The 24,503-nt window shown below is 37.8% G+C and overlaps 17 protein-coding genes and 2 non-coding genes across 19 annotated transcripts; 12 read left to right on the top strand and 7 right to left on the bottom strand.

The window, feature by feature from the left end:
- Positions 1-239: 239 nt before the first annotated feature.
- On the bottom strand, positions 240-311 carry KLLA0_C12089r. The gene has a single exon. It is a non-coding gene; the product is annotated as a tRNA-Arg (tRNA).
- A 584-nt stretch (positions 312-895) lies between these two features.
- Positions 896-1,003, top strand: KLLA0_C12045r. The gene is made up of 2 exons: positions 896-932; positions 967-1,003. It is a non-coding gene; the product is annotated as a tRNA-Trp (tRNA).
- Positions 910-1,149, top strand: KLLA0_C12034g (uncharacterized protein; the record flags this gene model as incomplete). Its single annotated transcript, XM_002999313.1, has 1 exon — positions 910-1,149. The coding sequence occupies one exon, from the start codon at positions 910-912 to the stop codon at positions 1,147-1,149; it is 240 nt and encodes a 79-aa protein (XP_002999359.1).
- A 38-nt stretch (positions 1,150-1,187) lies between these two features.
- On the bottom strand, positions 1,188-1,811 carry KLLA0_C12023g (uncharacterized protein; the record flags this gene model as incomplete). The annotated part of the gene is made up of 1 exon (XM_452737.1): positions 1,188-1,811. The coding sequence occupies one exon, from the start codon at positions 1,809-1,811 to the stop codon at positions 1,188-1,190; it is 624 nt and encodes a 207-aa protein (XP_452737.1).
- Positions 1,812-2,616: 805 nt separating this feature from the next.
- Positions 2,617-3,396, top strand: RSR1 (Ras family GTPase RSR1; the record flags this gene model as incomplete). Its single annotated transcript, XM_452736.1, has 1 exon — positions 2,617-3,396. One exon carries the CDS (start codon positions 2,617-2,619, stop codon positions 3,394-3,396), a length of 780 nt encoding a protein of 259 aa, XP_452736.1.
- Positions 3,397-3,783: 387 nt separating this feature from the next.
- On the top strand, positions 3,784-4,569 carry RRP1 (Rrp1p; the record flags this gene model as incomplete). The annotated part of the gene is made up of 1 exon (XM_452735.1): positions 3,784-4,569. One exon carries the CDS (start codon positions 3,784-3,786, stop codon positions 4,567-4,569), a length of 786 nt encoding a protein of 261 aa, XP_452735.1.
- A 257-nt stretch (positions 4,570-4,826) lies between these two features.
- Positions 4,827-5,039, top strand: SSS1 (translocon subunit SSS1; the record flags this gene model as incomplete). Its single annotated transcript, XM_452734.1, has 1 exon — positions 4,827-5,039. One exon carries the CDS (start codon positions 4,827-4,829, stop codon positions 5,037-5,039), a length of 213 nt encoding a protein of 70 aa, XP_452734.1.
- A 506-nt stretch (positions 5,040-5,545) lies between these two features.
- BUR6 (negative cofactor 2 transcription regulator complex subunit BUR6) lies at positions 5,546-5,998 on the top strand (the record flags this gene model as incomplete). The annotated part of the gene is made up of 1 exon (XM_452733.1): positions 5,546-5,998. One exon carries the CDS (start codon positions 5,546-5,548, stop codon positions 5,996-5,998), a length of 453 nt encoding a protein of 150 aa, XP_452733.1.
- A 667-nt stretch (positions 5,999-6,665) lies between these two features.
- KLLA0_C11913g (uncharacterized protein) lies at positions 6,666-8,255 on the top strand (the record flags this gene model as incomplete). Its single annotated transcript, XM_452732.1, has 1 exon — positions 6,666-8,255. The coding sequence occupies one exon, from the start codon at positions 6,666-6,668 to the stop codon at positions 8,253-8,255; it is 1,590 nt and encodes a 529-aa protein (XP_452732.1).
- A 1,019-nt stretch (positions 8,256-9,274) lies between these two features.
- AFR1 (Afr1p) lies at positions 9,275-11,128 on the top strand (the record flags this gene model as incomplete). The annotated part of the gene is made up of 1 exon (XM_452731.1): positions 9,275-11,128. The coding sequence occupies one exon, from the start codon at positions 9,275-9,277 to the stop codon at positions 11,126-11,128; it is 1,854 nt and encodes a 617-aa protein (XP_452731.1).
- Positions 11,129-11,485: 357 nt separating this feature from the next.
- TVP23 (Tvp23p) lies at positions 11,486-12,073 on the top strand (the record flags this gene model as incomplete). The annotated part of the gene is made up of 1 exon (XM_452730.1): positions 11,486-12,073. One exon carries the CDS (start codon positions 11,486-11,488, stop codon positions 12,071-12,073), a length of 588 nt encoding a protein of 195 aa, XP_452730.1.
- A 113-nt stretch (positions 12,074-12,186) lies between these two features.
- On the bottom strand, positions 12,187-13,320 carry RRP8 (25S rRNA (adenine645-N1)-methyltransferase; the record flags this gene model as incomplete). Its single annotated transcript, XM_452729.1, has 1 exon — positions 12,187-13,320. One exon carries the CDS (start codon positions 13,318-13,320, stop codon positions 12,187-12,189), a length of 1,134 nt encoding a protein of 377 aa, XP_452729.1.
- Positions 13,321-13,666: 346 nt separating this feature from the next.
- Positions 13,667-14,974, bottom strand: STN1 (Stn1p; the record flags this gene model as incomplete). Its single annotated transcript, XM_452728.1, has 1 exon — positions 13,667-14,974. The coding sequence occupies one exon, from the start codon at positions 14,972-14,974 to the stop codon at positions 13,667-13,669; it is 1,308 nt and encodes a 435-aa protein (XP_452728.1).
- Positions 14,975-15,275: 301 nt separating this feature from the next.
- Positions 15,276-15,713, top strand: KLLA0_C11803g (hydroxyisourate hydrolase; the record flags this gene model as incomplete). The annotated part of the gene is made up of 1 exon (XM_452727.1): positions 15,276-15,713. One exon carries the CDS (start codon positions 15,276-15,278, stop codon positions 15,711-15,713), a length of 438 nt encoding a protein of 145 aa, XP_452727.1.
- Positions 15,714-16,178: 465 nt separating this feature from the next.
- PDC2 (Pdc2p) lies at positions 16,179-18,476 on the top strand (the record flags this gene model as incomplete). Its single annotated transcript, XM_452726.1, has 1 exon — positions 16,179-18,476. One exon carries the CDS (start codon positions 16,179-16,181, stop codon positions 18,474-18,476), a length of 2,298 nt encoding a protein of 765 aa, XP_452726.1.
- A 122-nt stretch (positions 18,477-18,598) lies between these two features.
- Positions 18,599-21,190, bottom strand: VPS41 (Vps41p; the record flags this gene model as incomplete). Its single annotated transcript, XM_452725.1, has 1 exon — positions 18,599-21,190. One exon carries the CDS (start codon positions 21,188-21,190, stop codon positions 18,599-18,601), a length of 2,592 nt encoding a protein of 863 aa, XP_452725.1.
- A 176-nt stretch (positions 21,191-21,366) lies between these two features.
- TFB5 (TFIIH complex subunit TFB5) lies at positions 21,367-21,585 on the top strand (the record flags this gene model as incomplete). Its single annotated transcript, XM_452724.2, has 1 exon — positions 21,367-21,585. One exon carries the CDS (start codon positions 21,367-21,369, stop codon positions 21,583-21,585), a length of 219 nt encoding a protein of 72 aa, XP_452724.2.
- A 35-nt stretch (positions 21,586-21,620) lies between these two features.
- COG3 (Golgi transport complex subunit COG3) lies at positions 21,621-23,750 on the bottom strand (the record flags this gene model as incomplete). The annotated part of the gene is made up of 1 exon (XM_452723.1): positions 21,621-23,750. One exon carries the CDS (start codon positions 23,748-23,750, stop codon positions 21,621-21,623), a length of 2,130 nt encoding a protein of 709 aa, XP_452723.1.
- A 243-nt stretch (positions 23,751-23,993) lies between these two features.
- Positions 23,994-24,392, bottom strand: PET100 (Pet100p; the record flags this gene model as incomplete). The annotated part of the gene is made up of 1 exon (XM_452722.1): positions 23,994-24,392. The coding sequence occupies one exon, from the start codon at positions 24,390-24,392 to the stop codon at positions 23,994-23,996; it is 399 nt and encodes a 132-aa protein (XP_452722.1).
- Positions 24,393-24,503: the final 111 nt, after the last annotated feature.

The raw sequence follows: 24,503 nt of genomic DNA, 5'->3' as shown, positions 1-24,503 counted from the left end.
CAAAACTTTAGCTGTTGAAAAGGCTCTTTCAATGTGGTAATAACGCTGTGTTTGGATACCTCTAGATGTTGAAAATCCAGAAGTTAAATTCAAATTTAGAATGGACAGAATGATCAGCTTTGCGGGGTGTATTGCACATTCCGTAGACGCGTTTCCTTCGTGGCTTTTAAATCACAACATCTCATGGCATATGCGCAGAAGTTGACATTAGCCTGAAAACCAGGAAAGCAAAAAGAAAACACTCACGGTGGGGGTCGAACCCACAATCTTCTGATTAGAAGTCAGACGCGTTGCCATTACGCCACGCGAGCCAATAATGATACACACACACTGTTGATCGGATACACACTCTCATATTGTTTCGGTATGTGACTATACATGTCACGTGGCTTAGATCTTGTCAGATCTTTATTAGAAGAATCCATCTTGATTAGCTATATATATCCTAGTAGAATTAGATGCACCTGGTGTCTCTAGATCTTCCCTACTAATTAGCAGGTTATATCTGAGTACTGGTTTATATACTTTGTTATGTGTCAGTAACACAAAACTATTATTAACCGCCTATTATATTGGTATTACCCAGTTCCAACAGTGATACAACAGCGGTACAGAACGTGTATGATCATGATTGTTGTTTAAAATAAAATCCGCTCTGAGGTTCAATATTGCGACAGCCAAATGAAATTATGAACGTCATTTAGGCACTATGACCAACCTTCAAATCTACAGACAGGTTCAGCTTAAAAGACAACGTAACACCCTTGGAATGTACTCAATACTCAATATTTTATTGAAACTTGCAATTTTGCTTAATGTAAGGTTCTTCGGATGAAGCGTCACGTGAAAAGTATACCTGACCTGGCGTTGTGGTGCAGCAAGTTCCTTCAGAGATGAAGCGGTGGCTCAATGGTAGAGCTTTCGACTCCAGTTAAATCCTGGAATTTTCTGAGGAAACAAAATTGCAATCGAAGGGTTGCAGGTTCAATTCCTGTCCGTTTCATTTTTAATTTTTTTATTTCATCTACTTCGGACAGGGTGGAAATGGTAAACCACACGCAAGCCTTTACTAACTCTACTAGTATGGATATTTACACAGGATACTTTTGGGTAATTTGTCTGTACAGCTCAATTTTATTTACAAAATGACATAGCTATTTCGGGATATTAAGAAGACTTTTCCCACTTCACCGCACTGTACTATGCTCAGGAAGGCCGTCAACTCTGACTGGAATTAACTGGTCCCCTAATTTCACAAACAGCTGTTTTTCCGAACTGTCCCCTTGCTGGAATACAATTTCACCATTTCCATTCGTATACAAACTGGATGAAATGCAGTCCCATTTCTTAGGTTTAATCTTCCTATCGGTGATCTTTTGATCTAGATCAATAACTACCTGTTGCCCCACTAACTGTGCCGATTGTTCCAGGGATTCAGCCACAGGATATGCAAGTTTCACAGACGTTATTCCAGATCCGGCATCTGTATGTTCACCGCACAATATCATTGCTTCGCTGGGTTCTCCTCTGAGTTTACATTTTTTTATATTATCTACCACTATGCATAACTTATCCTGTAACTGATCTCTCGGAATGTATTGTCTGATCCCACTACAGATCTGTTTCACAGATCCATTCCCCAATTCCACTTGAGAAACGTACATTTTCTCCGAATTGGGATGCAATGCTACTTGTTGGAATTTCCCAACCTTCAAGTTCAATAGCTCGAAAGGAAACCGTTTTGCCTCATTGCAAATCCTGCTAACATGGAAATCCCGTACCAATCGCTTCACAACTCCTTGTAGAAACATTATATCCCTTTTGAGTTGTTATCACTGGAATGGATCAACCAAGTAGCAGATCCATAAAAGAATACCGAGTTATTTACTGCTGACAGAAATCATGGGTAAGATTTTTATCATCTCTCAGACTTCTACCGTATCGAGTTGCGAGATCCGAGTTTGGCAGAGATGAGCTAACAGAAGGAAAAAGGAAAAAAACATGAAACTTTCGAAAATCAGAGATGAAAAAAAAAGATGCGAAAACAATTTGGTTGTTGCATTTAGCGGGTATTAAATGTAAATAACGAATTAACCAACCGTAGACACTTTGGGTAGTCTTCAGGAGGGTACAATTCATCATTCATATAGACGATAATCTCAATTAAGGGAAATTGAACCTAACTCTATCCTGTAGCTTCTTTTGTATCTGATCTGATTGAAACTGTGAGTTTTCTTTTATTTTTGGTGTTTATTTAGCTGTTCCTGTTGGTAAAGAGGAAGAAGAAAAAGAGCGTTGCGAATAAACGTACGTGCATTCTGATATTACTCCCTTGTTCACTGATCGGTATAAGGACGAGTATTCAATTTTATCTTGAATATAACAAGGAAAATAGTGACAGGCACCAGTATATCAAGCTGATCTCATAGTTGATTTAGTTCGCTATAAGTTTGCATTCTGAAATATACCAGTAACACGCGTTAAAAGCATACATAATCGAAGAAATACTCTTTTTGACGGCGATTTACACCTCAAAGAATTTCTACTGGAAAGTATCAGGGTACCTAATTCACATCTTCAGGTTCTTAAACCGAAGAAAAACGATAGATAATAAAGATGAGAGATTATAAATTGGTTGTTCTTGGAGCCGGCGGTGTCGGTAAGTCATGTTTGACAGTTCAGTTTGTGCAAGGGGTTTACTTAGATTCCTATGACCCGACCATAGAAGATTCGTATCGCAAGACCATGGAGATTGATAATAAGGTTTTTGATTTGGAAATCTTGGACACTGCAGGAGTGGCACAATTCACAGCTATGAGAGAATTGTATATCAAATCTGGAATGGGGTTCTTGTTGGTGTATTCTGTCAGTGATCGTCAGTCATTAAATGAGCTGCTCGAGTTACGAGAACAAGTATTGCGGATTAAAGATTCCGATCGTGTCCCCATTGTGCTCGTTGGTAATAAGGCAGACTTACAAGATGAACGTGTAATTTCAGTAGAAGAGGGAATCGAAGTCAGTAGTAAATGGGGCAAAGTACCATTTTACGAAGCTAGTGCACTACTCAGAAGTAATGTCGATGAAGTATTTATTGATCTTGTAAGACAAATTATCAGAAACGAGTTAGAATCTGCATCTAACATCAATAACAGTCAATCTAGAAAATTTAGCCAAGCTCGTACGATGGGAAGTAGTTCAATGACAGAACTGGGAAACGACGATTCAAACCCTTCTCAAGAACGAAATAATGACATTGCGGGTCCAAGTCAAGTTCAACGATTAGTTTCAAGAGTCCAAACCAAGAAGGATATTAGCTCAAAACCAGCAGCTGATTCAAATAAACATGCTAAGAAGAAACGGAAAAAGAGTAAGAAACGGTCTTGTGTAATATTATAACGTTGTGTTTTTCGTTCTGTAATTTTCGTTCATAATAGTTTGTTAAAATAATACTAAAATAAAAACTTCATAAAAACAACTACCGATTGATCAGATATGGGAGAATCTAATTTCAACCATGAAACTTATATACCTATCAGGATATACCTACCAGGATATACCCAAACAGTTAACCCACGATTCAATTGAGTACAACCATCTCAATATTCTGCATAACATCTCGAGGAAAAATTCTCAAAAAAAAGAAGAGCTGCACAGATTGAAAAATAAAAATTAAAGTTGACTGAGATGAGATGCGATGAGATGAGATGAGATGTGTCGCTGTTCATGCAATACCGAAGAGAGAAACAAGTACTGCACCCATCCATATAGCAACATCTCAAACAAATGGAAAACACATTAGTAAAGCAGTTAGCTGGTCATAGGAAGGAGACCCGTGAACAGGCCTTCGAGTCTCTTCGCAAATATTTGACAACAAGAAATTTCCAAAACGCTAAACAATCCCAATTTGATAAGTTATGGAAAGGTCTATACTACTCTATGTGGCACTGTGATAAGCCTATTCCCCAACAATCCCTAGCGTACTCATTAGGTGAGCTACATTTGTTGTATTTGAAGGGGAAGAACCAACAGGCGTTCATCAGATTTTCCAAAGCATTTTGGAAGGTAATCTGCATTGAATGGTACAGAATTGACCACCACAGATTGGACAAGTTCTTACTTCTTATCAGAAGATGTTTGCACTTCCAAATCAAATATTTACACGAGTGCGAGTGGGAACAAGCATTGGTCGATGATTATATCAATAAAGTTCTCAAGAAAATCCCATTGAGTGGAGATAGAAAAGTGTATAATGGGATACCATTCCATATCATAGATATTCTACTTGATGAATGGGTTAAAGTCTGTTACGGCGAGGAAGAAGATGAAGAAGACAACGAAGATGATAAGGAAGAAGAAATCAAAGAAGCTGTTTCCAAAACACCGCTAAGTGATTTCATCAGCATTTTCCAGGAACTAAGTTCTGATACAAACAACATCAAAATCCTCAGAGACAAAATCAAAGAAGATCTACTCAAGGACCAAAGACTCCGTGCATGGGATGTTTTGCAATCACCAGAAGATGAACAAGAAGCCGAAGAAGAGGAAGCGGAAGAATGGCATGGGTTTTAATTATCTCTGCTCTCTATTCCTATCCAAAAGACATTCAGGAATAAACTTACCCTGCTCTGGTGAACTCTATCTGAAGCCTTATATAGTACGTGTATAATAACGAAAATCTCGAAAAAAGTCCAAACTGAAAAAAAAAATATACAGAATTAAAGAACACTAGCCTTTCCAATTGACGTGATTCTACACTCTTTTCATGGATATCAATACGTCTTGATACTCGATCGAGAACACATACACATATCTCATCACACGTCATAATGGCTAAGCAAAATGCTCAATTTGATAAGCTAGTGGAAACTCCATTGGAGTTCGTCAAAGAAGGTAACCAATTCTTACAGAAGTGCAAGAAGCCTTCCAAGAAAGAATATCTAAAAATCATCCAAGCTGTTGGTATCGGTTTCGTTGCTGTTGGTGTCATCGGCTACATCATCAAGTTGATCCACATTCCAATCAGATACTTGATTGTGTGAGGAAAATATTATCCTCAAATCTCACACATTAATTACTCTAATGCTAATCAGGGACAAATAACCCGGAGAGACCATTACTTTTCTACGAAATAAATCTACTTTTTATCTTCGTGTGTGTATATAATTCGCAATTACTTTATACTGGTTATAGTACAATACAATACAATACAATAGAATGCAACGTTACAAATCTACTCCACCTCTTCTTATCAGCGACAACTCTACTGGGCTCTAGGATAATACACTAGAGAACTTTAAATGAACTTTCACGGTCCTTAACAAAACGCAGCAAGATGCTGGAAAATTGAAACAGAAAAATCAGAAAAAAAAATTTGAAAACCAGTAGTAGGAATTATTGCGAAATTGTATATAAGCAAGAGGACACTTTGAGTTGAAAAATGCCAGAATGGGCCAGGGAAACCGCAGAACACACATAGTGCACGGCAGAAAAAAAACACAAAAATAATACGCAAACACGCACAGTGAGGTAAAACGTATTTGTAGATATGAGTGAATACGATAGCGGAGTATCAAGCGATGAGCGTGGTAGCTCGCAGGCACCCGATGTGGGCAGTACAGCCGTATCTTCAGAGCTAGGCAATCTACGGGAAAACATCGCTAGCGGCGATGGTGTTCATGATAATAATAACGGAAACAATGGAATGACGGTACGGTCACGTGATGCAGAAGTTTTCGATAAGATAAAGACGCATTTCCCACCGGCAAAGATCAAGAAGATTATGCAAACGGACGAAGATATTGGGAAAGTGTCACAGGCTACACCTGTGATCACGGGCAGGTCCCTCGAGTTTTTCATTGCTCTACTAGTTGACAAATCTAGCAAAGTGGCACGTGACCAGGGGTCCAAGAGAATCAGTGCAGATATTATGAAAAAGACGATATTGACCGATGAGAAGTTCGATTTCTTGAGGGAAGTGATACTGCCACAGGAGCAATAGACAAACATTAAGGGAGAGCCCATTAACAGAATCCCTCGCGCTCTTATATGTATACCTGTATGTACATCCAGACCACTAGCATCAATCCCTGTAATATATAATAAAATTGAGCATTCGAAACAACGTAACGACCTTTTTTCTCAAATGGGGCACAATCCAGCAATGTAACGAACCTTACGTTACCCGGCTACTGAACGGTATGTCTCCAAACCCCAAAAAAAGTATTCCAGTCACCTGACTGCCGGCTGGATAAACGCATCAATAAATTTTGCCTTTAAACCAGTTTAATGCAAGGTGCAGTTAGAGCATACAAAGCTCATCTATCAGCAGACGGAAAGAAATGGGAGGATTATTGAATATCAATAGAATGGATGGAAAATGTTTAAAATTTTTTCATCAGATGGACTGAAGCACTTGCCATATAAATGAGTTTTCGTTGGCTCAAGTTGTTCCGGATTTGAGTCGGTTTACATTGTGAAGTTTTTAGAACGGTACTAAGTATCTTTTTGAAGGACTGGCTAAAACCCAGAAAGACATTTCTGTACAGATTTTGACTGCTTATTGGACATAACTATTAAATAGGCAAAACAAAACACGATAAAAAGCGTCGGTAACTTTAAGATCTCATCACTTCTAAGATTATAAGTTTCGTTACGCAATTGTTATCATGGGTTCTATTTCCGAAGCTGCCGCTCATGGTATCGTTTGGCCAACATACATTGTTATGTTGGTCTGCGCATCTTTACTTGCGTTCTGGAAATTTTCAGATAAACCAAAGACCTTTCTTTCTGCTAATGGTACGCAACGAGGTGTTCCATTAGCGTTCAATTTTGTTGCTTCGGCTCTTGGCTGTGGTGTTTTAAGTGCCTATCCTCAAATTGCCAATATTGACGGTTTGCAAGGTTTATTAGTGTATTCGTTAGCCGGTTCGTTGCCAATGTTCATCTTTGCATTTTTCGGACCAATCATCAGGAAAAAGTGCCCCGATGGATTTGTCCTCACTGAATGGGTCATTAGAAGATTTGGAATTATTTGTGGTTGGTATTTGAGTGCTTGTACCATCATTACCATTTTCTTGTTTATGGTCAGTGAATTAGCGTCTTTGAAGTACGCTATTGAAAGTTTAACCAAAATCAAAGCATTGCCAGTCATCATCGTGGAATGTGTTGTGACGACAATTTATACATCAATTGGCGGGTTCCACATTTCATTCATCACAGATACCATCCAAGTCAGTATCGTTTTCATCCTTTTGATTATTGTCTCTTGTGCCATGGGATCTTATGTGCACATCGATAAAAGTTTGATTGCAGAATCCGGTTTATTGAAAGCCAGCACATTAGGTTGGCAATTAGTCTATATCTTGACTGTTGCCATCTTCACTAACGATTTCTTCATGTCTGGATTCTGGTTGCGTACTTTTGCTGCTCGTACTGACAAAGATTTAATGATAGGTTGTAGTATCGCTGCGGTCATTCTCGCTGTATTCGTTACCGTCATTGGTGTTACCGGTATGATTGCTGTCTGGGCTGGTTATATGCCTGTCGCGGACCAAGAAAACTCTGGTGCTGCATTTTTCATTGTGCTTACGCAAATGCCTGGTTGGGTAATCGGGTTTGTGTTAGCATTCGTTGTCATGTTATCGACATGTACTTTGGATTCCCTCCAAAGTGCATTGGTATCAACAATTTCCAATGATATTTTCAGAAATAAACTTCCTATCATCTGGATTCGTGGTATCGTCGTCCTTATTATGGTTCCAGTGGTCGTCGTTGGGTTAATCGCAGATGATGTTTTGACTATTTACTTGATCGTCGATTTACTTTCTTCGAGTGTTGTTCCAATCCTCATGCTTGGTCTTTCATCCAAGTTTGACTTCCTCACAGCTTGGGAAATCATTGGTGGAGGTTTCGGTGGTTTGCTCTCCGTGTGGATCTTTGGTACTGTATACTACGACTCTCCAAGAGAAGGTGGTAAGTTGCTATTGATCTGGAATGGTTTATACGCCGATGATTGGGCTGCCTTTGGTGCCTTCGTTGTTGCACCATTCGGTGGTCTTATCTTCGGATTCTTTGTTCTCTTCGTTAGAACGATTATTGTCTACATCGACTGCAAGAAGAACAACAAACCATTCGACTTATACAGCAAGAAATTCATCTACAGACATGAAGGTGAAGTCCAATCCACCACCACTGATGGCGACAAGAAATCCTTCACGTCCGTCGAGCGTGAACTGGAAACTGAATCTGTAGAATAGACTCTCGTTTTGCGCTACAAAAAAGACTCTTACTCAATTAATTAATACCACCAATGTACAATAAAATTCACAGTTTATATTAGCATTTAATTCAGACGTATACAAACATATATCTATATATATATTTGTATATATAATCTGCTCTTTGTCGTTCCACACTAACTATTACCAACTATCTCCCTCTGTTCGAATATCCTTCAACTGGCATCCGCAGAGGAGCTTAAAGACGTTCCGCTGAAGGAGCTCTGATATCTTTCGCTACCCTTAATATCCAGCCATTTTAGAGAAAATAGAATCTGTCTGTTGAACCAGCATCTGGCAATCAGCATCTTGTAGTAGTTTATTTTTAACATACATTCTTTCTCCTCAGAAACTTGGCAGATTCCCAAAAAAGTATAGTACCAAACGAGTACTAAAGAAAAAGACAGCAGAAGAGATATTCAGTTGAAATTTAAATGAAAATAAGTTGATTTCATGAACCAGGTAATAATTATGAGGATACCTTTACAGGTCTGCCTTTGTACTTAGTAGGGTTTGCATTGACTAAATACCGGGTCGATACAACTAAATTGAATACATTCGAAACTAGGAAACTGTACAGGATCTGTGGTTATATTACTAGCGTTTGTTCCCTCTTTTCTTTAACTACACTTTTTTAAGAAACTGGCATTGAAACGGAACGAGAACGGTAAGTTTTGAAATAGACATAACCATATTAATGTACCATTAATCTGAATTTCATACTCTGAAGTTTAAATAGACGAGTTGCTTCTTATAGGATAAGAAGGGTTTCACATAATAAACAAAAAAAAGATTCACAAGATTCGCAATTGAAGAAAAAGGGCTTTGAAGCTATCCTATACTAATCTAGGAGAGACACATTTGTCGTTCAATTAGTGAATTCCAACTTAGTAGAAACTGCCCGGTCCTGGTTGTTCTGTATCGATTGCAATTACAAGTTTGCTAGGTGAGTGTGCTGTTTGTGTATTCAAGAAAAAAGAGGACAATCACTGGAAGTAATGTCAAGCTTTCAATTTAATGATCAATCAAGCATTCGGTCCACATCAAGGGGTATCAATCAGCCTACACTACTCCCCAGGTCTACATCGACTAGTGATTTATTTGCTTTCCCATCGTATTCGCATTCCCAAAAGCGTTTGTTTCAAAATAGCGAAAATGGTGTAGAATTGTCCAAATCGGTGTCCATACCCAACCTGGCTTTAATCCCAGAGCATAAAGCACATCACAGGTTGACTCCTTACCAGATACAGAGAAGCCATATGAAACAATCGTTTCAGTTTCCTAATGGAGAAAGTTTTACCCCAAGAAGACAATTACCAAAGAGTGCAAGCTCTGTTTCTTTACACAGACAAAGATCTGCTAACAGTCACCCAAAAATTACCGCTATGCATAGATCTTCGAGTATGGTGACTGTATCGTTACCGCAGTACGAAGATATGTCGAAAAAGCCATCCCAGTTACAGAATCCGCATTCGCGGGTCAATCATCTCCCAACAATTTCTAATGAGTTGCTGCCTTCTAATACTAGTCGATTTGGTTCTTTAACCACTACCCCAAGGTCAAACACCAGAGCACCTTCTTTATGCAACACAAAAGCTCCCAACAAATCAGTATTAACAGCATCATCTTTGCATTTTAATCGGTTACAATCGCACCAGTCACAGGTGAGTATCTCTTCGTTCTCCAATAAGCAAACAGCGTCCAGTAATGATTCACAAAGCACTGAAACTTCCATAAAAGAGATCTGTGATCCAGGGAGTGCAACCAGTACAGATCTCAGCGATGAGGAACTAACAAAGAAAATTTTGTCATCATCCGTTAGAACCCAAAAAATAGTAGCAGAGAGCACTGCAAAGGCCAGCAATGATCTATTGCAGGTTCCTTCGACAATAATTTCTTTCCCACAAAAATGTAGCTCACATCATGATAATACTCACATAGACACTGCTACAAGTGGGTTAACGGGTCCTACTCCTAATGTATCTATCAAAAAGGAGTTAGTTGTCTCAAAAATACCTATATCAGGAAACTCGAATGAGAAGAAAGAGGAGAAAGCTAAAAAGTCAGTGGAATCCTCTCCGGTTAAGAGATCGAGCTCCAGATTGAGTTCCTTCTTTAGAAAACTGTTTCCCTTAAAGAAAAAAGCCAGGAAGGAAGACATTCAAGAAAAGGTATCTGCTAAAACTCAATGGCAGAAAGCGGTTACATCAAAACCGACTACATCAAAGCATATTATTTTACCATCTGAATCAGCAGAACCTCCTTCACTTCTTGATCTAGAAACAGAAGACGATATAGAAGATGATGGTTTTAAAGATCTCATGGACATCGATTTAGTGTTTGATTCTTTATTGTTGAAGTCTGAACAACACCAACAAAATTCCGATATTGCGTTAATTAACCAATTTAATGAAAGCACAAGAATTAGTCCACCAACCGTTGAACCACCTTTGCGCTCTTCGAAGAGACCTTTACTGGTAAAGGATTATCAAGGAAGACTCATACATCACCATAATAACGGGCAAACCACACATAGCGATCGCATCATAGAACATTTGCATCAAAATTGGAAAGCTGTACACTTCAATGCAGTAGTTCCTTCAGTAGTACGTTCCAATGATTCATCTTCACCTGTATCTGCTAAAAAATGCAGATTTAATGAAGAAATATACGTTAATGACACTTTCTCACCAACGGAGTATTTAAGGTCTGATAAGGCTTTCCCTGAAAGTCGGAAGCAATTGTCAAAAAGCAGATACATCGACGGAATCAAAATGGAACTGAATGAATTCAAGAAGAGAGAAATGCTAGTTCATCCTAACAGCTCTCAGTACACTCATTTCTTTCTATGACTCAAAGAAAAAAATTACCGAATACTATCACACACAAGGTAATACTAATATACAATCAAACTCAATAATTTTATATAATCTTTAATTTAGTTAGTTAATTATAATTATAATGATATGCGTCACCATGAACTTTCAACAATTATTGGTGCTTAGCCCATCATTTCCCATGAAAGATCCAGCAAAATATACCTCTCTCATGAATCTGCAACTTTCAGAGTTTCCGGACCTTAAGAAAAATAAAGGTCTTGAACCAAAAATACACCAAAGAACCAACGAAAAGAGAGACGACTTAGAAAACTCATACAAACTAGGGTATACCGTCAAGGAAATCGATCAGCCTATTGAGATATAGTAGATATGGATTCAGCAAGAAACTTCTACAAGACAATTTTGGCATCTTCTCATCCTTTGATTCTAACGATCCACCTTCTGGGAAAAGCGGTGCCAATTGTATTTTATTTGTTAGGATCATGGTTCCTTAGTTCCACAGTACAGTTCATAATTGTTATTTTAACATTGGCAGCAGACTTCTACTTCACGAAGAATATCAATGGTAGAAAGTTAATTCAACAGCGATGGTGGTATGATGTTAGTGGAGAAGACACTACGACGTTTAGATTTGAATCATTCAAAGAATATCCAGATGTTGCGGCGGCCCCAATCAACCCAATCGATTCAAAACTATTTTGGCTGTCACTTTATGTAGCTCCTACTATTTGGGTGGTCTTTGGATTTTTATGTTTGATTAAGTTCCAGTTTGTGTATTTGATACTAGTAATCTTTGCAGGTGGTTTAAATTTATGGAATGCTTACGCTTACCGTTTATGTGATCAATGGGAACCTGGCCATACAGCCGAAGCACCATTGTTCCAACTTCCAATGCTTCCATCGTTTGCAAACCTCGACAGAGTGACCAGATTGCAATCATTTTTCACCAGGTCTTGATAAAACTACAAATTTATTAAAAAGTACATAGATTTAGGTACATCAATGGAATGACACTCGTACAAATGTGAATAATACATCTTCTAACCAAAGGAAAACGAAAAGGTAGTCTTTTATCTCCTTTTATAAATACATGGCTTAAGTAGCCATTTTCCTTCTGGAATCTGTTCTCTTTTCTTCTGTAGCTCTTCCTTTTCTGTCTCTACTTCGATAAACTTCTGTCTACGTTCCAATTTCGCTTTTCTTTCTTCAATAATGTCTTGAGGTGGTTTGAAGAACTCGAATCTTGTAAACATTTTGTTACTGTCATCAGTATTCTTGTGGAAGAAACCTTGTAGTTTCAAGGCATTTACAAATTCTTCACCCTTCCCGTCACCAAATCTTGATTTGATTTCAGCAATCCATAGTTCTCCACGAGGAGCTAAAATTCTGTACGCTTCGTTAATAAAATCTAGGAAATTTGTTCCCATCAACGCCAAACAGAACACTACGATCGTACATGATTCATCTGGCAAGGGAACATTTCTGATATCGGCAACTGTTATTCTTTCATTTGCTTTCTTTAGGTCAAAGCTATGCACTTTACAAGATTTCTTTTGGAATTTCTTGGCGGATTTGTTGTGACTCTTGAAGAAGTTATTGATGTCTAAAGCTAGCTGAGCTTCACCACACCCCATATCTGCGACTACAATAGTTTTATCCTTTAAACCTGGTAATCCACCAGGAGCATTAACAGGCTTGTTTGCTCTTGCACGTATTTGTTCAACGAAAACATCAACTGGGTTTTCTGGCCAGGATTGAACCTGAGATCTGAACCCGTCGTGGTACTCGTCAAATAATTGGGGTTGTTCTTTTATTAGCTTTAGCGCATTCTCTGAAGAAATAGTGTATAGTTGTTCATTGATCCATCTGAATCTTGAACCGGTAAGTTTGGCCATCATTTTTTGTTGTAATGCTGTTAACGGCTTCTTCGTCGCTAAAACTGGCTGTGATGCTTCTACTTCTTCTATTTTTCTTTTCTTAGTTGGTTTTTCGGTCTGTTTCGCAGGTGTTGGTTCCTCTAAACCTTCTTGTTCAACTGGCTCTGACTCTTTTGAATTAGCATTACGCCTTTGCTCAGCCAATTTCTGTTGATATTCCTTACGTTCTTTACGACTTTTCTTGACTTTACCACCGTCCTTTTTAGCATTGTCAAACTCAATTTTGCTGGAATCGAGATTCCAACCTTCAACCTTAAATAGACCCATGATTTACGTGTTAGTATTGATCTTTTGATCAGCTATTGCAACGGGCAAGAATCTGTTTAAGTATCTTTGTTAATATCCATCTCATCTCATCTCTTAGTTTTGACGTTCGCTTTGATTTTTTTTTTCAGTGCCAATCATTCGAAAAGCAATTGTGAAAACAGAAGCTCACACATAATCTTCAATAAAGGAAATGTGTCAAACGCAGATTGTGTACGAAATAGTTAACAGATTTGACGTTCAATGTACAAGGAACTTTTGTGATTATGGCCGGATGATACGGCACTGTATAGTTCTGCTTGCCCATGATCTTTTAATTTTGTCTTAATTATGGTTACAATTCAATTCGCTATTTAGATTTAGAATAGGTGAAGAAGACTTTATAGCGTTCTTCTGATGTAGGATCTACCCACCAGTCTATAAGATTTCCGATATGAGTTGTATTGAGAAAATGCTTACACATTTGAAGAATCAATTTTTTGGACAGTAGAGGTAATTTACAGAAATTTCTAATCTCGCTGTACTTTATCGTAATCTGCGGAATTTGAACATTAATCAACGATTGAAATCGAGTGATTATGTATCGATAGCAATTATGCAAGTTTGTCATGTTTATCGTGAAACTATCAAGAGTGATAATTGCCATTTCCGCTAGTTGTGCTAGGAATGTTTCATAAAATTTCAAATGCAAAACGGGTTCCGTTTTCAGGTCTGTTGCCTCTCCTCCTGGGCCGAGATTTATAGACAGCAATGGCTCATATATCTTGCATACTTTTGATTCCATTGATTTCTCGATAAGAACTCCAAGAATTTCCCGTTTCATTTGTTTAGGGGAGAGCTTTGACGATCGTTTCCGAGAATTTGGAGAAATCTGTCCTCCCAAAGTTTTATCTAATCTACTTTGTTCGATTAGATCTTGTTCCAAAGTTGATTGCAGCAAGTCGGAATTCCAAACTCCCATCCCAGTAGACACATGCCCGTTATATGGGCTAGCTAAGAGTAACTCATTTTCTTGGAAATGTATGGTCTGTAATTGTTCAATGTAGTTCCCTAAGTTACTGTTTGATTTAGACGGTGTATGTTGCTTTCCACGATAAAATTCGTTTAAACTTTCGGGATCAATTTCCCATGGTATCGCTAATTCTTTTTGGTTGTCAAATGCTTCACTCCAAAAGTCAATCTCGTGCTTCAAATTCTTCACAACTTCAATTTGAGTAACCTTGAATTCAACTCGTTCTTGATCTAGTAAGCCAGTAAGGATCAATGTCCACCCACTCATATCAACAAGCGGGCAATTCAGCGCAAGTAACTGACTTTTGGAACATTGGCATAGTATTGTATCTGAGCAATCATCAATGTACCAAAATGCCCTATCCTCGTTTCCTATAAGTTTCCATTTCCATCCAACCACAAGTCCACATATCTTAATACTAGTAATTGGGTGGTTTAAATACAGGAAAATGTCTCTAATGGAGCTGTTGTAAATAAGGTACTCAGTATTCCATTTCCTCGAAGTCTCTAGGTTCTTATAAATACTCCGAATTGTTAACGATGTTGCTTTACCATACCACTTGCTTGTCGGCAGCAATTGAGTCAAGAATACAGGATATCGTGAGCCGTGTTTGGATGTCTCATAGCCGAGAACATGATGTTCCATGTCACCATATAGCAAACACTACTTAACCTCTTGCGATGTCCAGCTGAAAGTGTTACGAATTTCTATTATTCTCTTATCTTCGATGAGTTCGGTTCTGTCCGTGTTTGAAGGCCTGGAAAAATCATATTGTTAAATTGACTTTCGAACTATTTAAACCATCAGGAAAAGAATGTTGATAAAGCGAGACACATAAAATAAGTATCCAAAGTGTGTATGATGCTCTTTAGAGAGATATAGGGACGGTTAGCTGTTCGATAGACGTTATTTGTCCATTCAAACCAAATCCAAACGGAATTCCAGTATGTCAGTTCCACTTACATGTCATATTTTGGATACAGTATCGGGCAAACCTGCAGAAAGTGTCGTATGTACGCTCTCTCACCTTACACTTAACTCTGATAATGATACAGCAATTATTGAAAGTGAGTCCCAATTTGCGATTGCCAAGACTAATGCCGATGGCCGTGTGACACAATGGATATTCAAGCCAGACCCATCTGAAAGATCGCATTTAAAGGAACTAGGAGTTGTCGAAACATCGACTGGTAAACTGGAATGGCAAAGCTTGAAACCTGGAACTTACAAGATAAGATTTCATACAGGCAACTACTTCAAACAGAAAAAGGAACCCAGCTTTTTCCCCTTCGTTGACATCGTTTTCGAAGTTTCTGACACTAGACACTACCATATTCCGTTGCTATTGAGTAACTACGGATATTCAACTTACCGTGGTTCTTAAATGTGACAACAATAGGTCAATATAACTATTTCTCGGCTCTCTGTTGCGTGTTGAATACTTCAAACATATTGAGCTTTGTCAGTTCTCATATATATCCGTATCTATCAATATAAATGTGGAGCAGTGATCCCTCACGTGATTTAGCTTCAACACTTTTTTTCATCAGACAAAACTCACGTCGTCGGCGATACGAGAAAAAAATGAACGTTTTACTTATGATTTCAATAAGACCGAAGGGGATTTAGAATCAACAAATGGGAATTTGAAGCACTTCACAGCAGTTTTACAACTTTGAATGACGAAATTACGTTAATGGGTTATTGCGACATTTAGTGTACTATATTTTTCCGTTTAGTTGTTGTTCTTATTTTCGTATCGAGTTTTTTTGTTGCCTAAATCACAGTGTCGGACCAAAGATTTCCATACAACTGTTCTGCCTACTTTAATTAATCAAATAGAGACACTATGGGTCTTTCTATCGAGCAAAAGTATAATATTTGTCTTATGGCTGAAAAGCATCCGAAATGGACTCAGGCCGAATTGGCGCAATGGGCATATCAGGTTTATCAGCTTCCATCGAAGCCCTCTCAAGGAACGATATCTCGACTGTTGGCAAAAAAAAGCGAGTTCATGAATAGTAAGGAGCATGAAAAGGATTCCAATAGGCTTCGACGTCCTAATAACTTGTTGGTGCATAAGATTTTGCAAGAATGGGTTTCTCAGTCCATATGGAACGGAATCCCTGTCTCTTTACCCATTATACAGGATACGGCTCAATCTGTTTGGCATAAGATACCAGCTGAATATAGAGAGGGAAAGGGTTCGTTTAGTCACAAGTGGGTTGCCAATTTTTTGTCACGAATGAATCTTTCAACTCATATAATCGAACACGATATGCCGAAACATCCTAAAGTCTGGTACTTTGACGAAAGAACTCTTTTGAAGCAATTTATTGCTCAAATTCCGGAAGATTCTCTATTTACCTTGGATGAAACATTTCTTGCATACAACCTTCCTTTAGATTATGCGCAGTATGAAACTAATAGTATACAGAAGAGATTAGAGGTAATTACTGTCATGCTTTGTGCAAACTTGAGTGGCACTGAAAAAATGAACCCCTTGGTAATAGGTAGATACGAAAATTACAACACTTTCAAAAATTATATGGGGGAAGATAGCCATATCGGTACTAATGATGTCCATCTAGGTGAGAAAACAGGTAAGCGGTTTGGGATTGTATATCAAAGTAACAGAAAATCTTGGTTGACTAGTACTGTATTCCATGATTGGTTGGTGGCATTTGACAAAAGGTTAGTCTCAGATAACAGAAAAATTTGGATTATACTTGATGATTCATGCTCTCACAGAATTGTCAATTTAAACCTTCAAAATATCCTGCTAATTTACACGTCTGCTAATTCAAGATTTTTACCGTTCAATTGGGGGGTATTAGAAGAATTTAAGGCAAGATATAGGGTACAACAATACAAAGCCTTAATTGATCTCCAGAAAAATATTTCACAAAGTCTTACGGATTTCAAACTACTCACATATGAACAAAGTTGTTTAACTATGACAAATGCATTTAAATTCATTAAAATTGCATGGGATGCTATACCTAAAGAACGAATCAATTCTAACTGGAAGAATTCTGGAATTTTACCCTCTAGTTATCTTCATCAAGACAAGATGAAACATAACACATTCAAGAAAAATAAAGTTTTGGAAGCAAACCTCAATGATCTCTGCAACACTTATATGTGTATGAAAAAGTGGGATTATTCAATGCTTTTGAACTTGAATATTGAAAACAAAAATAAAAGCTTCTTAAGTTTGGAAGAAATTATCGAAAGCTCTATTGTTGATCAGTGGGAACCAGAAACGAATGACGATGCTTTCTTACTTGATGACATGGATGATTTGTTCAATTCTTTCAATACCCCATCAATTAAACCAGTAATTCCTTTAGAAAATTCTGTGGTGCAGAACGGATCAAAATTGATCTCCGAACAATTACCGGCGAATCCGTCATTCCCAACCATCGTACCAGGAAACAATGAAAATTCCGGTGTGAAAATCTCAACAGTTAGTGAACTCATTGATAATAACACCGAAGATATCTTTGGTAACATGCTAGATAACAATTTCTTTCCTGATGATATGTTGACTGGAATAAACAATGCTATCTCTGAAAAAGCTAATCCAGGAGCTGTTGAAACAAATGTCTCACTACCTTCAGCTGATGTATCGGAAGAATCAAACAATAATACACCCTATTCAGAACATGAAAACCAAACCGCTTTCAATGCACCACCAATTGTTACTTCTCAAAACTCATCCTATAATACAAGAGAGCAACCTAGCTCAACAGTTTTGTCAAATTATGTGAATGAAATTCTCTCAAATCCAACACCAGCTGGACTTGATAATGAAAAATTGGTTATTATGACAACCTTACAAACGAATCTCGAGCTTGCTAAGGCCATGGGGACAATTCTCAAGCATTCAGAGGTCCAAGAAGTGGGCTTATCTGAAGATTCTTTGAGCGAGATGAGAAATGGATACCAAAATTGTATAAAAAGAATTTCTAAGGCCAAACATTTTTTGAGCTCAATAGATAAAAAAAGACGACAGAAACATATCGAACAGCAGCTTTTGGGCTCACATTCAGTGAGTCCTCAGGATTCAATATCGTCAATCAACATAGACAATTCATTTTTCGAAAATTTTGCTGAAAACGCTAGTTCAACTAGTTCAACATAAATTGATTAACGTTATGATGAACCATAACTTTTACTGGGTTACTTAGTTATATCAACTTTATAGGAATTGTTACAGTTAATTATCAAGCAACTCTCATGCAGACGACTGCTCGGCACCTATATTTAGTTATGAAAGATTTTACCTTTCTTTCGAATAATCAAAAATTCCGCTACCATCTCCTTAGTCTCATCATCAACAATTTTGAAAATGCTACTCACGACTCCCAATTTTAACTCATTATTAGTTGCAATATCTTCTAACGATTTTTTGAGCCCTTCAACTTCGATATTATCAGGAATCTTATCGACCACTGTGGCAATTTCGTCTTCAAATAGTTCAGAGCTGTCCAAAATAGCCTTGATAAACTTCGGCCTGTCTAGACTATAATTTATAAGAAAGTTCCACAATTCATTGTCAAGCGAGTCCTTGACAAATTGAAAGGCAAGTTTTGGGTCATCTAGGCGGTCTATAATTAACGATAATGCTTTTCTATTTTCACCTATCTTACTCCACAAAAATATCAACTCATTATGCAAGTTATTCTCTTCTTGACAAAATTTAATAGCTTTATCTATATTGTAATTGGATTTAGTTTTGAGGAAGCCTAGTAAACCTGGCTTATCATAGATAAGATAGAGTTCTAACATGTTATCTTCATAGGGGGCCATCATAAGTGGCTCTATCTTCATACATTCTTGTAGAAAAAGAAATAACAGTACCTGCAAAGACCCAGATAATTCCTCTATAAGCTTTTCAATTGGAATGGAGTGTCTATTATCAACTAAAAGAGCAATAGATTTTTGGAATATGTTCTTGATCTGACTAAGCTTCATGATATTTAGCCTATCAATGGGCCCTTCAAAAGGCAAAAGTACAATGTCTTTGAGCTCAGATACGAAATTTGAGAGTAAGTTATGTTCCAAAAGAACATCTAGGGCAGCAGCATCTCTCAAAATCAGTTGCTGTCTAACAGCAGCTAAATACTGTTCCGATGCTAAGTATATCACCACCAAACACCGCCTGAGGATCGGCGTGTCTTTTATTTGAAGTGCATCTTCTATTTGATCGGTAATTAGGACTGTGTCATACAAGAAGTGACTCCAGGTGCTTAGAAGGTGAAGTAATTCTGTATAGCGACTTTTTTTTAAGTACCATGTTAGAACTGTAGTATAAACGTTGTAGTCTAATACTGGGGAAGTGGGTATAGTATCAACTACTTCATCAGTTTTGTCATGTTTAATAAATGCTAAAATGTACATCCCCCATTTGCTAATTTTGAAGTTTGACAACTCCTCACTCTCCTCGGGTGTTTCTTCAAATATCGTAGCAATGGCACCAGACGCATCCGTCCAGCTGTTTTCGGAAAACAAAAGATCAATATACTTGAGGCCAACCACGAGTCGATCCATAGGGGAAACCGCATAGTTCCCGATTTCCCAAGCTTTAACATACAACTTCTTGTCAACGTACCAATTAAAGCGATCAACCAACGAGAGCTCTTTCGTAATAATAGCATCTGTTGAACTTAAAAGATAGTATTCTGATTTCCCATCACCGATGTGTACACCAAGATGATAGTCATTGAGACTCATATTCTGAAAGCTTTTTGAAATTACCTGGTACGTATGAAGTTCTTCTCCATTCAAAATATCTATTATCTTCAATTCAGGTGTATCCAGTTTCCCTGAACTTGATTGCCTAATTGCTAGGCATAAATATTGATCATCTTTGAATGCCGCAGCCCCGGCAACCAAACAGTTAAGCCTTACATGATGCTCAAGTTCAACTTTTCTATCAGGCACGCCTCTTAAACTAGAAGCAGCTGTCGATAAAAGAGAGCCAAGGTTATTAGAGGCCTCTGGGTTTTTTAAGATGGATATTTTCACTTGCCAAATGTGACTTCCCCAGCATATAATGATTCTGTCCGTCTCAGGAAAGGTGACTTTTGGCCAGTAAAGATCAGGTCTATTTTGCTCGTCCGGGGGGAATGGTATATTAAGTAGCTTGGCTTTTGAAGCAGTTGAATAGAAAGTTATCCCGGTATCGTTCATCCAAAACACAACGTCGTCTATGGTGTATATTCCTACAATTGACCCGTTATTTTTTTCAAGTATAGTATCCGTTCTATTCCCTAACCAATTCCTTTGTGTAAGAATGACCTCTCCTGCCATTCCTCCTGAAATGAATGTCTTTGTAGATGTATAGTTCTTATCAAGAATAACAGCATGAATTGGCCGCTTGAAATCGAATCCTGAAATATCTTGGGGGTCTTCTATTGATCCAATAACCACCGTACCATCTATTGAGCCTGTTGCAAAATAATAACCATCAGTGGTAACAGACAGAATTGAAGACCTGTGACATTTGAAAGTTCTTATCGTTGTGAAGTCAGGTCTCGTTAGGTGAAGAAGCCCCGAATGAGTAGCAAACGCAAACAAAGAATCTGAGAATAGACAAGCGGATATGGAATCTCTCTGAAAAAAAGTTTTCGGTATTTGAGTCATCCTCGAGAAAGTCAACAAAGGAGGTTCCTTACCATCATCATCATCATCATCATCATCATCATCATCATCGTCATAGTTGTCTTCGCTTCCCGATGATGTCTCCTCTTCAGAATCACAAGTGTTACGCGCAGGAGACAGAGCAGACGAATTTTCTGAAGTTATATCTGTACAATCAACGACCGGTTGCACATTACTATCATTATCAGACATGCTATTGCTAATGAGTTGAGGATCTCATTATCCGTTTGCCACAATTTTTTTGACAGATCCAACAGAGCGTCCCTTTAAACATTAAGAACTTTTATTTGAAAGTTCCAAAGTATCTTGAAATTTAAACACTTCACATGGTCAACACAGAACACAGGAAAACAGAACAAGAACATACGATGACCAGGGCTAGGAAAGGCACACTGGTGCAGTGTGATCCCTCTATACGTGCTTTGATTTTAAGGATGGATGCTGATAGAAACGATATCATTTATGAAGAACTTGATGATACTCATTTATTGGTGGACCCAAGCAAGGTCGAATTCATCAAGTATGAATTGAATAGGTTGCTATCCGAGAACATTTATAATCCTTTGGATGAGGAAGAAAATGCTTAAACTGATACAAATTGATGTGAATTACATGGTGTTATTTATGGTTTAGCTAGGAGTTTAGCTGTCTCATTATTGATGAAATTTTGGAAAACATCAATGTACATTATTTCTGAGAGTTTTTGAGAGTCTATTTTCGCAGAGTCTGCTAAAGTTTCATAGTAGCTTGCATACCTTGAGACAACTTCTTGTTGTATGGCATCAACTAAATGTGATTTGACTTCATCGTTGGTGATGAAGTTGCTGATTTGATCAAATATGGATACCAAGTTAATTTCTATTGATTTCCTGACCTCCATGTTTTGTTCCAATAACTTGTCCCCAGTTTCTGATATTGACAAGTAATCTTTGGTAATCTGATCTGCAGCAGTCTTTGTGATACCGTTGATTGTATTCCGCAGTTCTGCAATTAACTCAGATCTGGCGTCCACCATGTTGTTTATTATTTTGGGCACAGTATCAAAACCCATCTGGAACACTGATATCGTGCGCCTTCTGATATCATTGATACCTTTTAGCAGACCCGAAAAGTCTAGGTAAGTTTCTTTGGAAATGTATTGAATATCAAAATTTTGAATTTGGTCACGCAATAGGAGCAAGTTCTTCAGTAACGACAATTGTGTATCTAACAAGTTAATAGTTGCGTTTGTAGAAACCAGCTGGAAGGCTTTCTTCAAGGACATGATACAGTCATGAACAATCGTGTGTGCAATATCATCAAACACAGTAGAGTTAACCATTTGGTATATCTTAGATAGTAAGGCAATTCCATACACTAGCGGAGGATATGCAGAATTGAACTCATCTAATTGGAAGAATGAAGTTGATATCTCATCTAAATCGTTAGCTTTGTTCTTAGCCTCTTTTGGTGTTTTTCTATGGCGTATGATAAACGAATCTACTTTAGGTTTATAACTGTTGATGTTCTCTTCCACATATATTTGAGATCTAAAGATTAGCCTTGATTGACATTCCTTGAGAATAGGTTTGAATAGCATATCAATTTTGATATGTTGGAATTGAAGCTTATATTCTGGTGAAGTCTCTTCCATTTGGTAGTATTTATTCAAAAGAGTAATCGAATCACAAATAGTGGAAATTGATGTTTCTCTAAGTATCCTAGTTCTAACACAATCATAGAGAGGTTCAAATAGCTCCATGCACCATTCGTTGAAACTAGTTTCGATGTCTTCGTTAATAGGGTAGAATTGAGAAAATAGATTGAATTCTCTATGTGCCAGGTTTTCAAAGTACAATAAATTGTCTTGGATAAATTTCACAGTTTGATTGGAGCGAACTATGGTTTGGTTTAATTGAAGCCAGATGGAATTCTTTAAAAGCCTTGCACGAGAATTGAAGTACGTTGAGACACAATCCTTAAGTACTGATTCTATCTCATCATATCGCGCATGTTCGCTTATTGTCCCGATTAGCTGTATGTATGTAGGTGCCACTGTTGCGAATTTATTATACAATAACGCGTCTTGTGAGTTTGCAGCCAATTGTGTACCTCCTGCATTCAGCCTTAATGTAATATCGGTATTTATCGCTTTGATTTGATTATTCAAGTAATCGGAGACTAAAGAGCAGGCACGGATTAAACACTGCTTAAATCTGATACGGTATGAATCAGCTTCCAGATAATCCGAGTGTTCTTCCAAAAATTTCAAAGATTCGTCTATCTTCACGAAATTTTGTTTGAAGGAATCCCTTAACACAATGTTTGGCGACGAATAATGATTGAGTTTTCTCGATATCGGATCAAGATTTTGGAAATACTGTAATTCGTTCTGTATTTGAGTATAGGTGTCTTCTGAGTCCAGTAGTTTCTTTGCAAGAGGATCAGTGGATAGTTGGAATGCTTCGGTGTCAGCAGAAATAACTTCAAACTTTTCCAAAATTAAACTCAGTTTTCCCGCGATATTGGAGCTTTTCTCCCGTAACTTTGTATAATAACCATTTTTTGAGTCCAATTGTTCCAAGTAATCGAAATACTCTTTATACTTATCGTCAATTCCATGATTAGCAGTTTGCAAAGGCTCTGGATTCCAATGAGGCTCTATGTTTTTCAATATTTGCAACAAATCGTCCGTGTAAACAGGTAATTCATGAGAGCCGAGATTTTTCGAAGCTATATCTTGAACAATTGAGCTTCTACGTGATCTGGTCATCGTTTGTTTCGCTTAAGAGCTGGGTGCATTCCTTTAAGAGTTGTTAACCTTAAGTACACTTCGAGGATTAAGCTTTGTATGCGAATTTCTAACACTTTTCAGATGGTCTTTTTCTCTAGAGAAGCGGTTATGCTCATGTGACCGCAAAAAAAAGATCAAGGTATCAAAGGTACTTTATAAATAATAAACGTGATATAATATGGCAATACTATAAGCTATATACATGCGTGGACTGGGAGCCATTTATTCTGAAGAAGCAGGTTTATCCAAGGCCAATCCTTGTTCTTGTTCCTCTTCTTTTACTGGTTCTTGTGCTGCTTTAAGAGCCAGCTCTTCTTGTCTAATTTTTTCCTTCTCTGCTTCGATATCAATTCCGAATTCTTCAGCAATCTTCTTCTCTAATCTCAGTCTCTTTTCGAGTCTCTCCTTCTTCATCCTTGCCAACTCTGCTTTGATCTCGTATGGTTCCTTAGGGATCTTATTTAAAGTCTCTGGATCTGGCCAAAACCCTGGAACGTTTAGCTTTTTATCGGTATCTGTACCGATATAGTACATCACAGCAACAGGTGCCAAAAGACAGAACCCGAATCTGAACACTTCAAGTTGTGCGCGGGTATACTTGAATGGTAGTCTCCATCTCATTTTGATTGTACCAACTGGGACTATCGCTGTTCGTTATCCTTGTCTTGCTTCCCGTCCATCTTCTCATCTTATTGTCTGGCATTCATACTTACAATTGTTCCAAATCATACC

This window comes from Kluyveromyces lactis (genome assembly GCF_000002515.2).
Source record: "Kluyveromyces lactis strain NRRL Y-1140 chromosome C complete sequence".
NCBI lineage: Eukaryota > Fungi > Ascomycota > Saccharomycetes > Saccharomycetales > Saccharomycetaceae > Kluyveromyces > Kluyveromyces lactis.
This window is presented reverse-complemented; position numbering and strand designations above follow the sequence as displayed.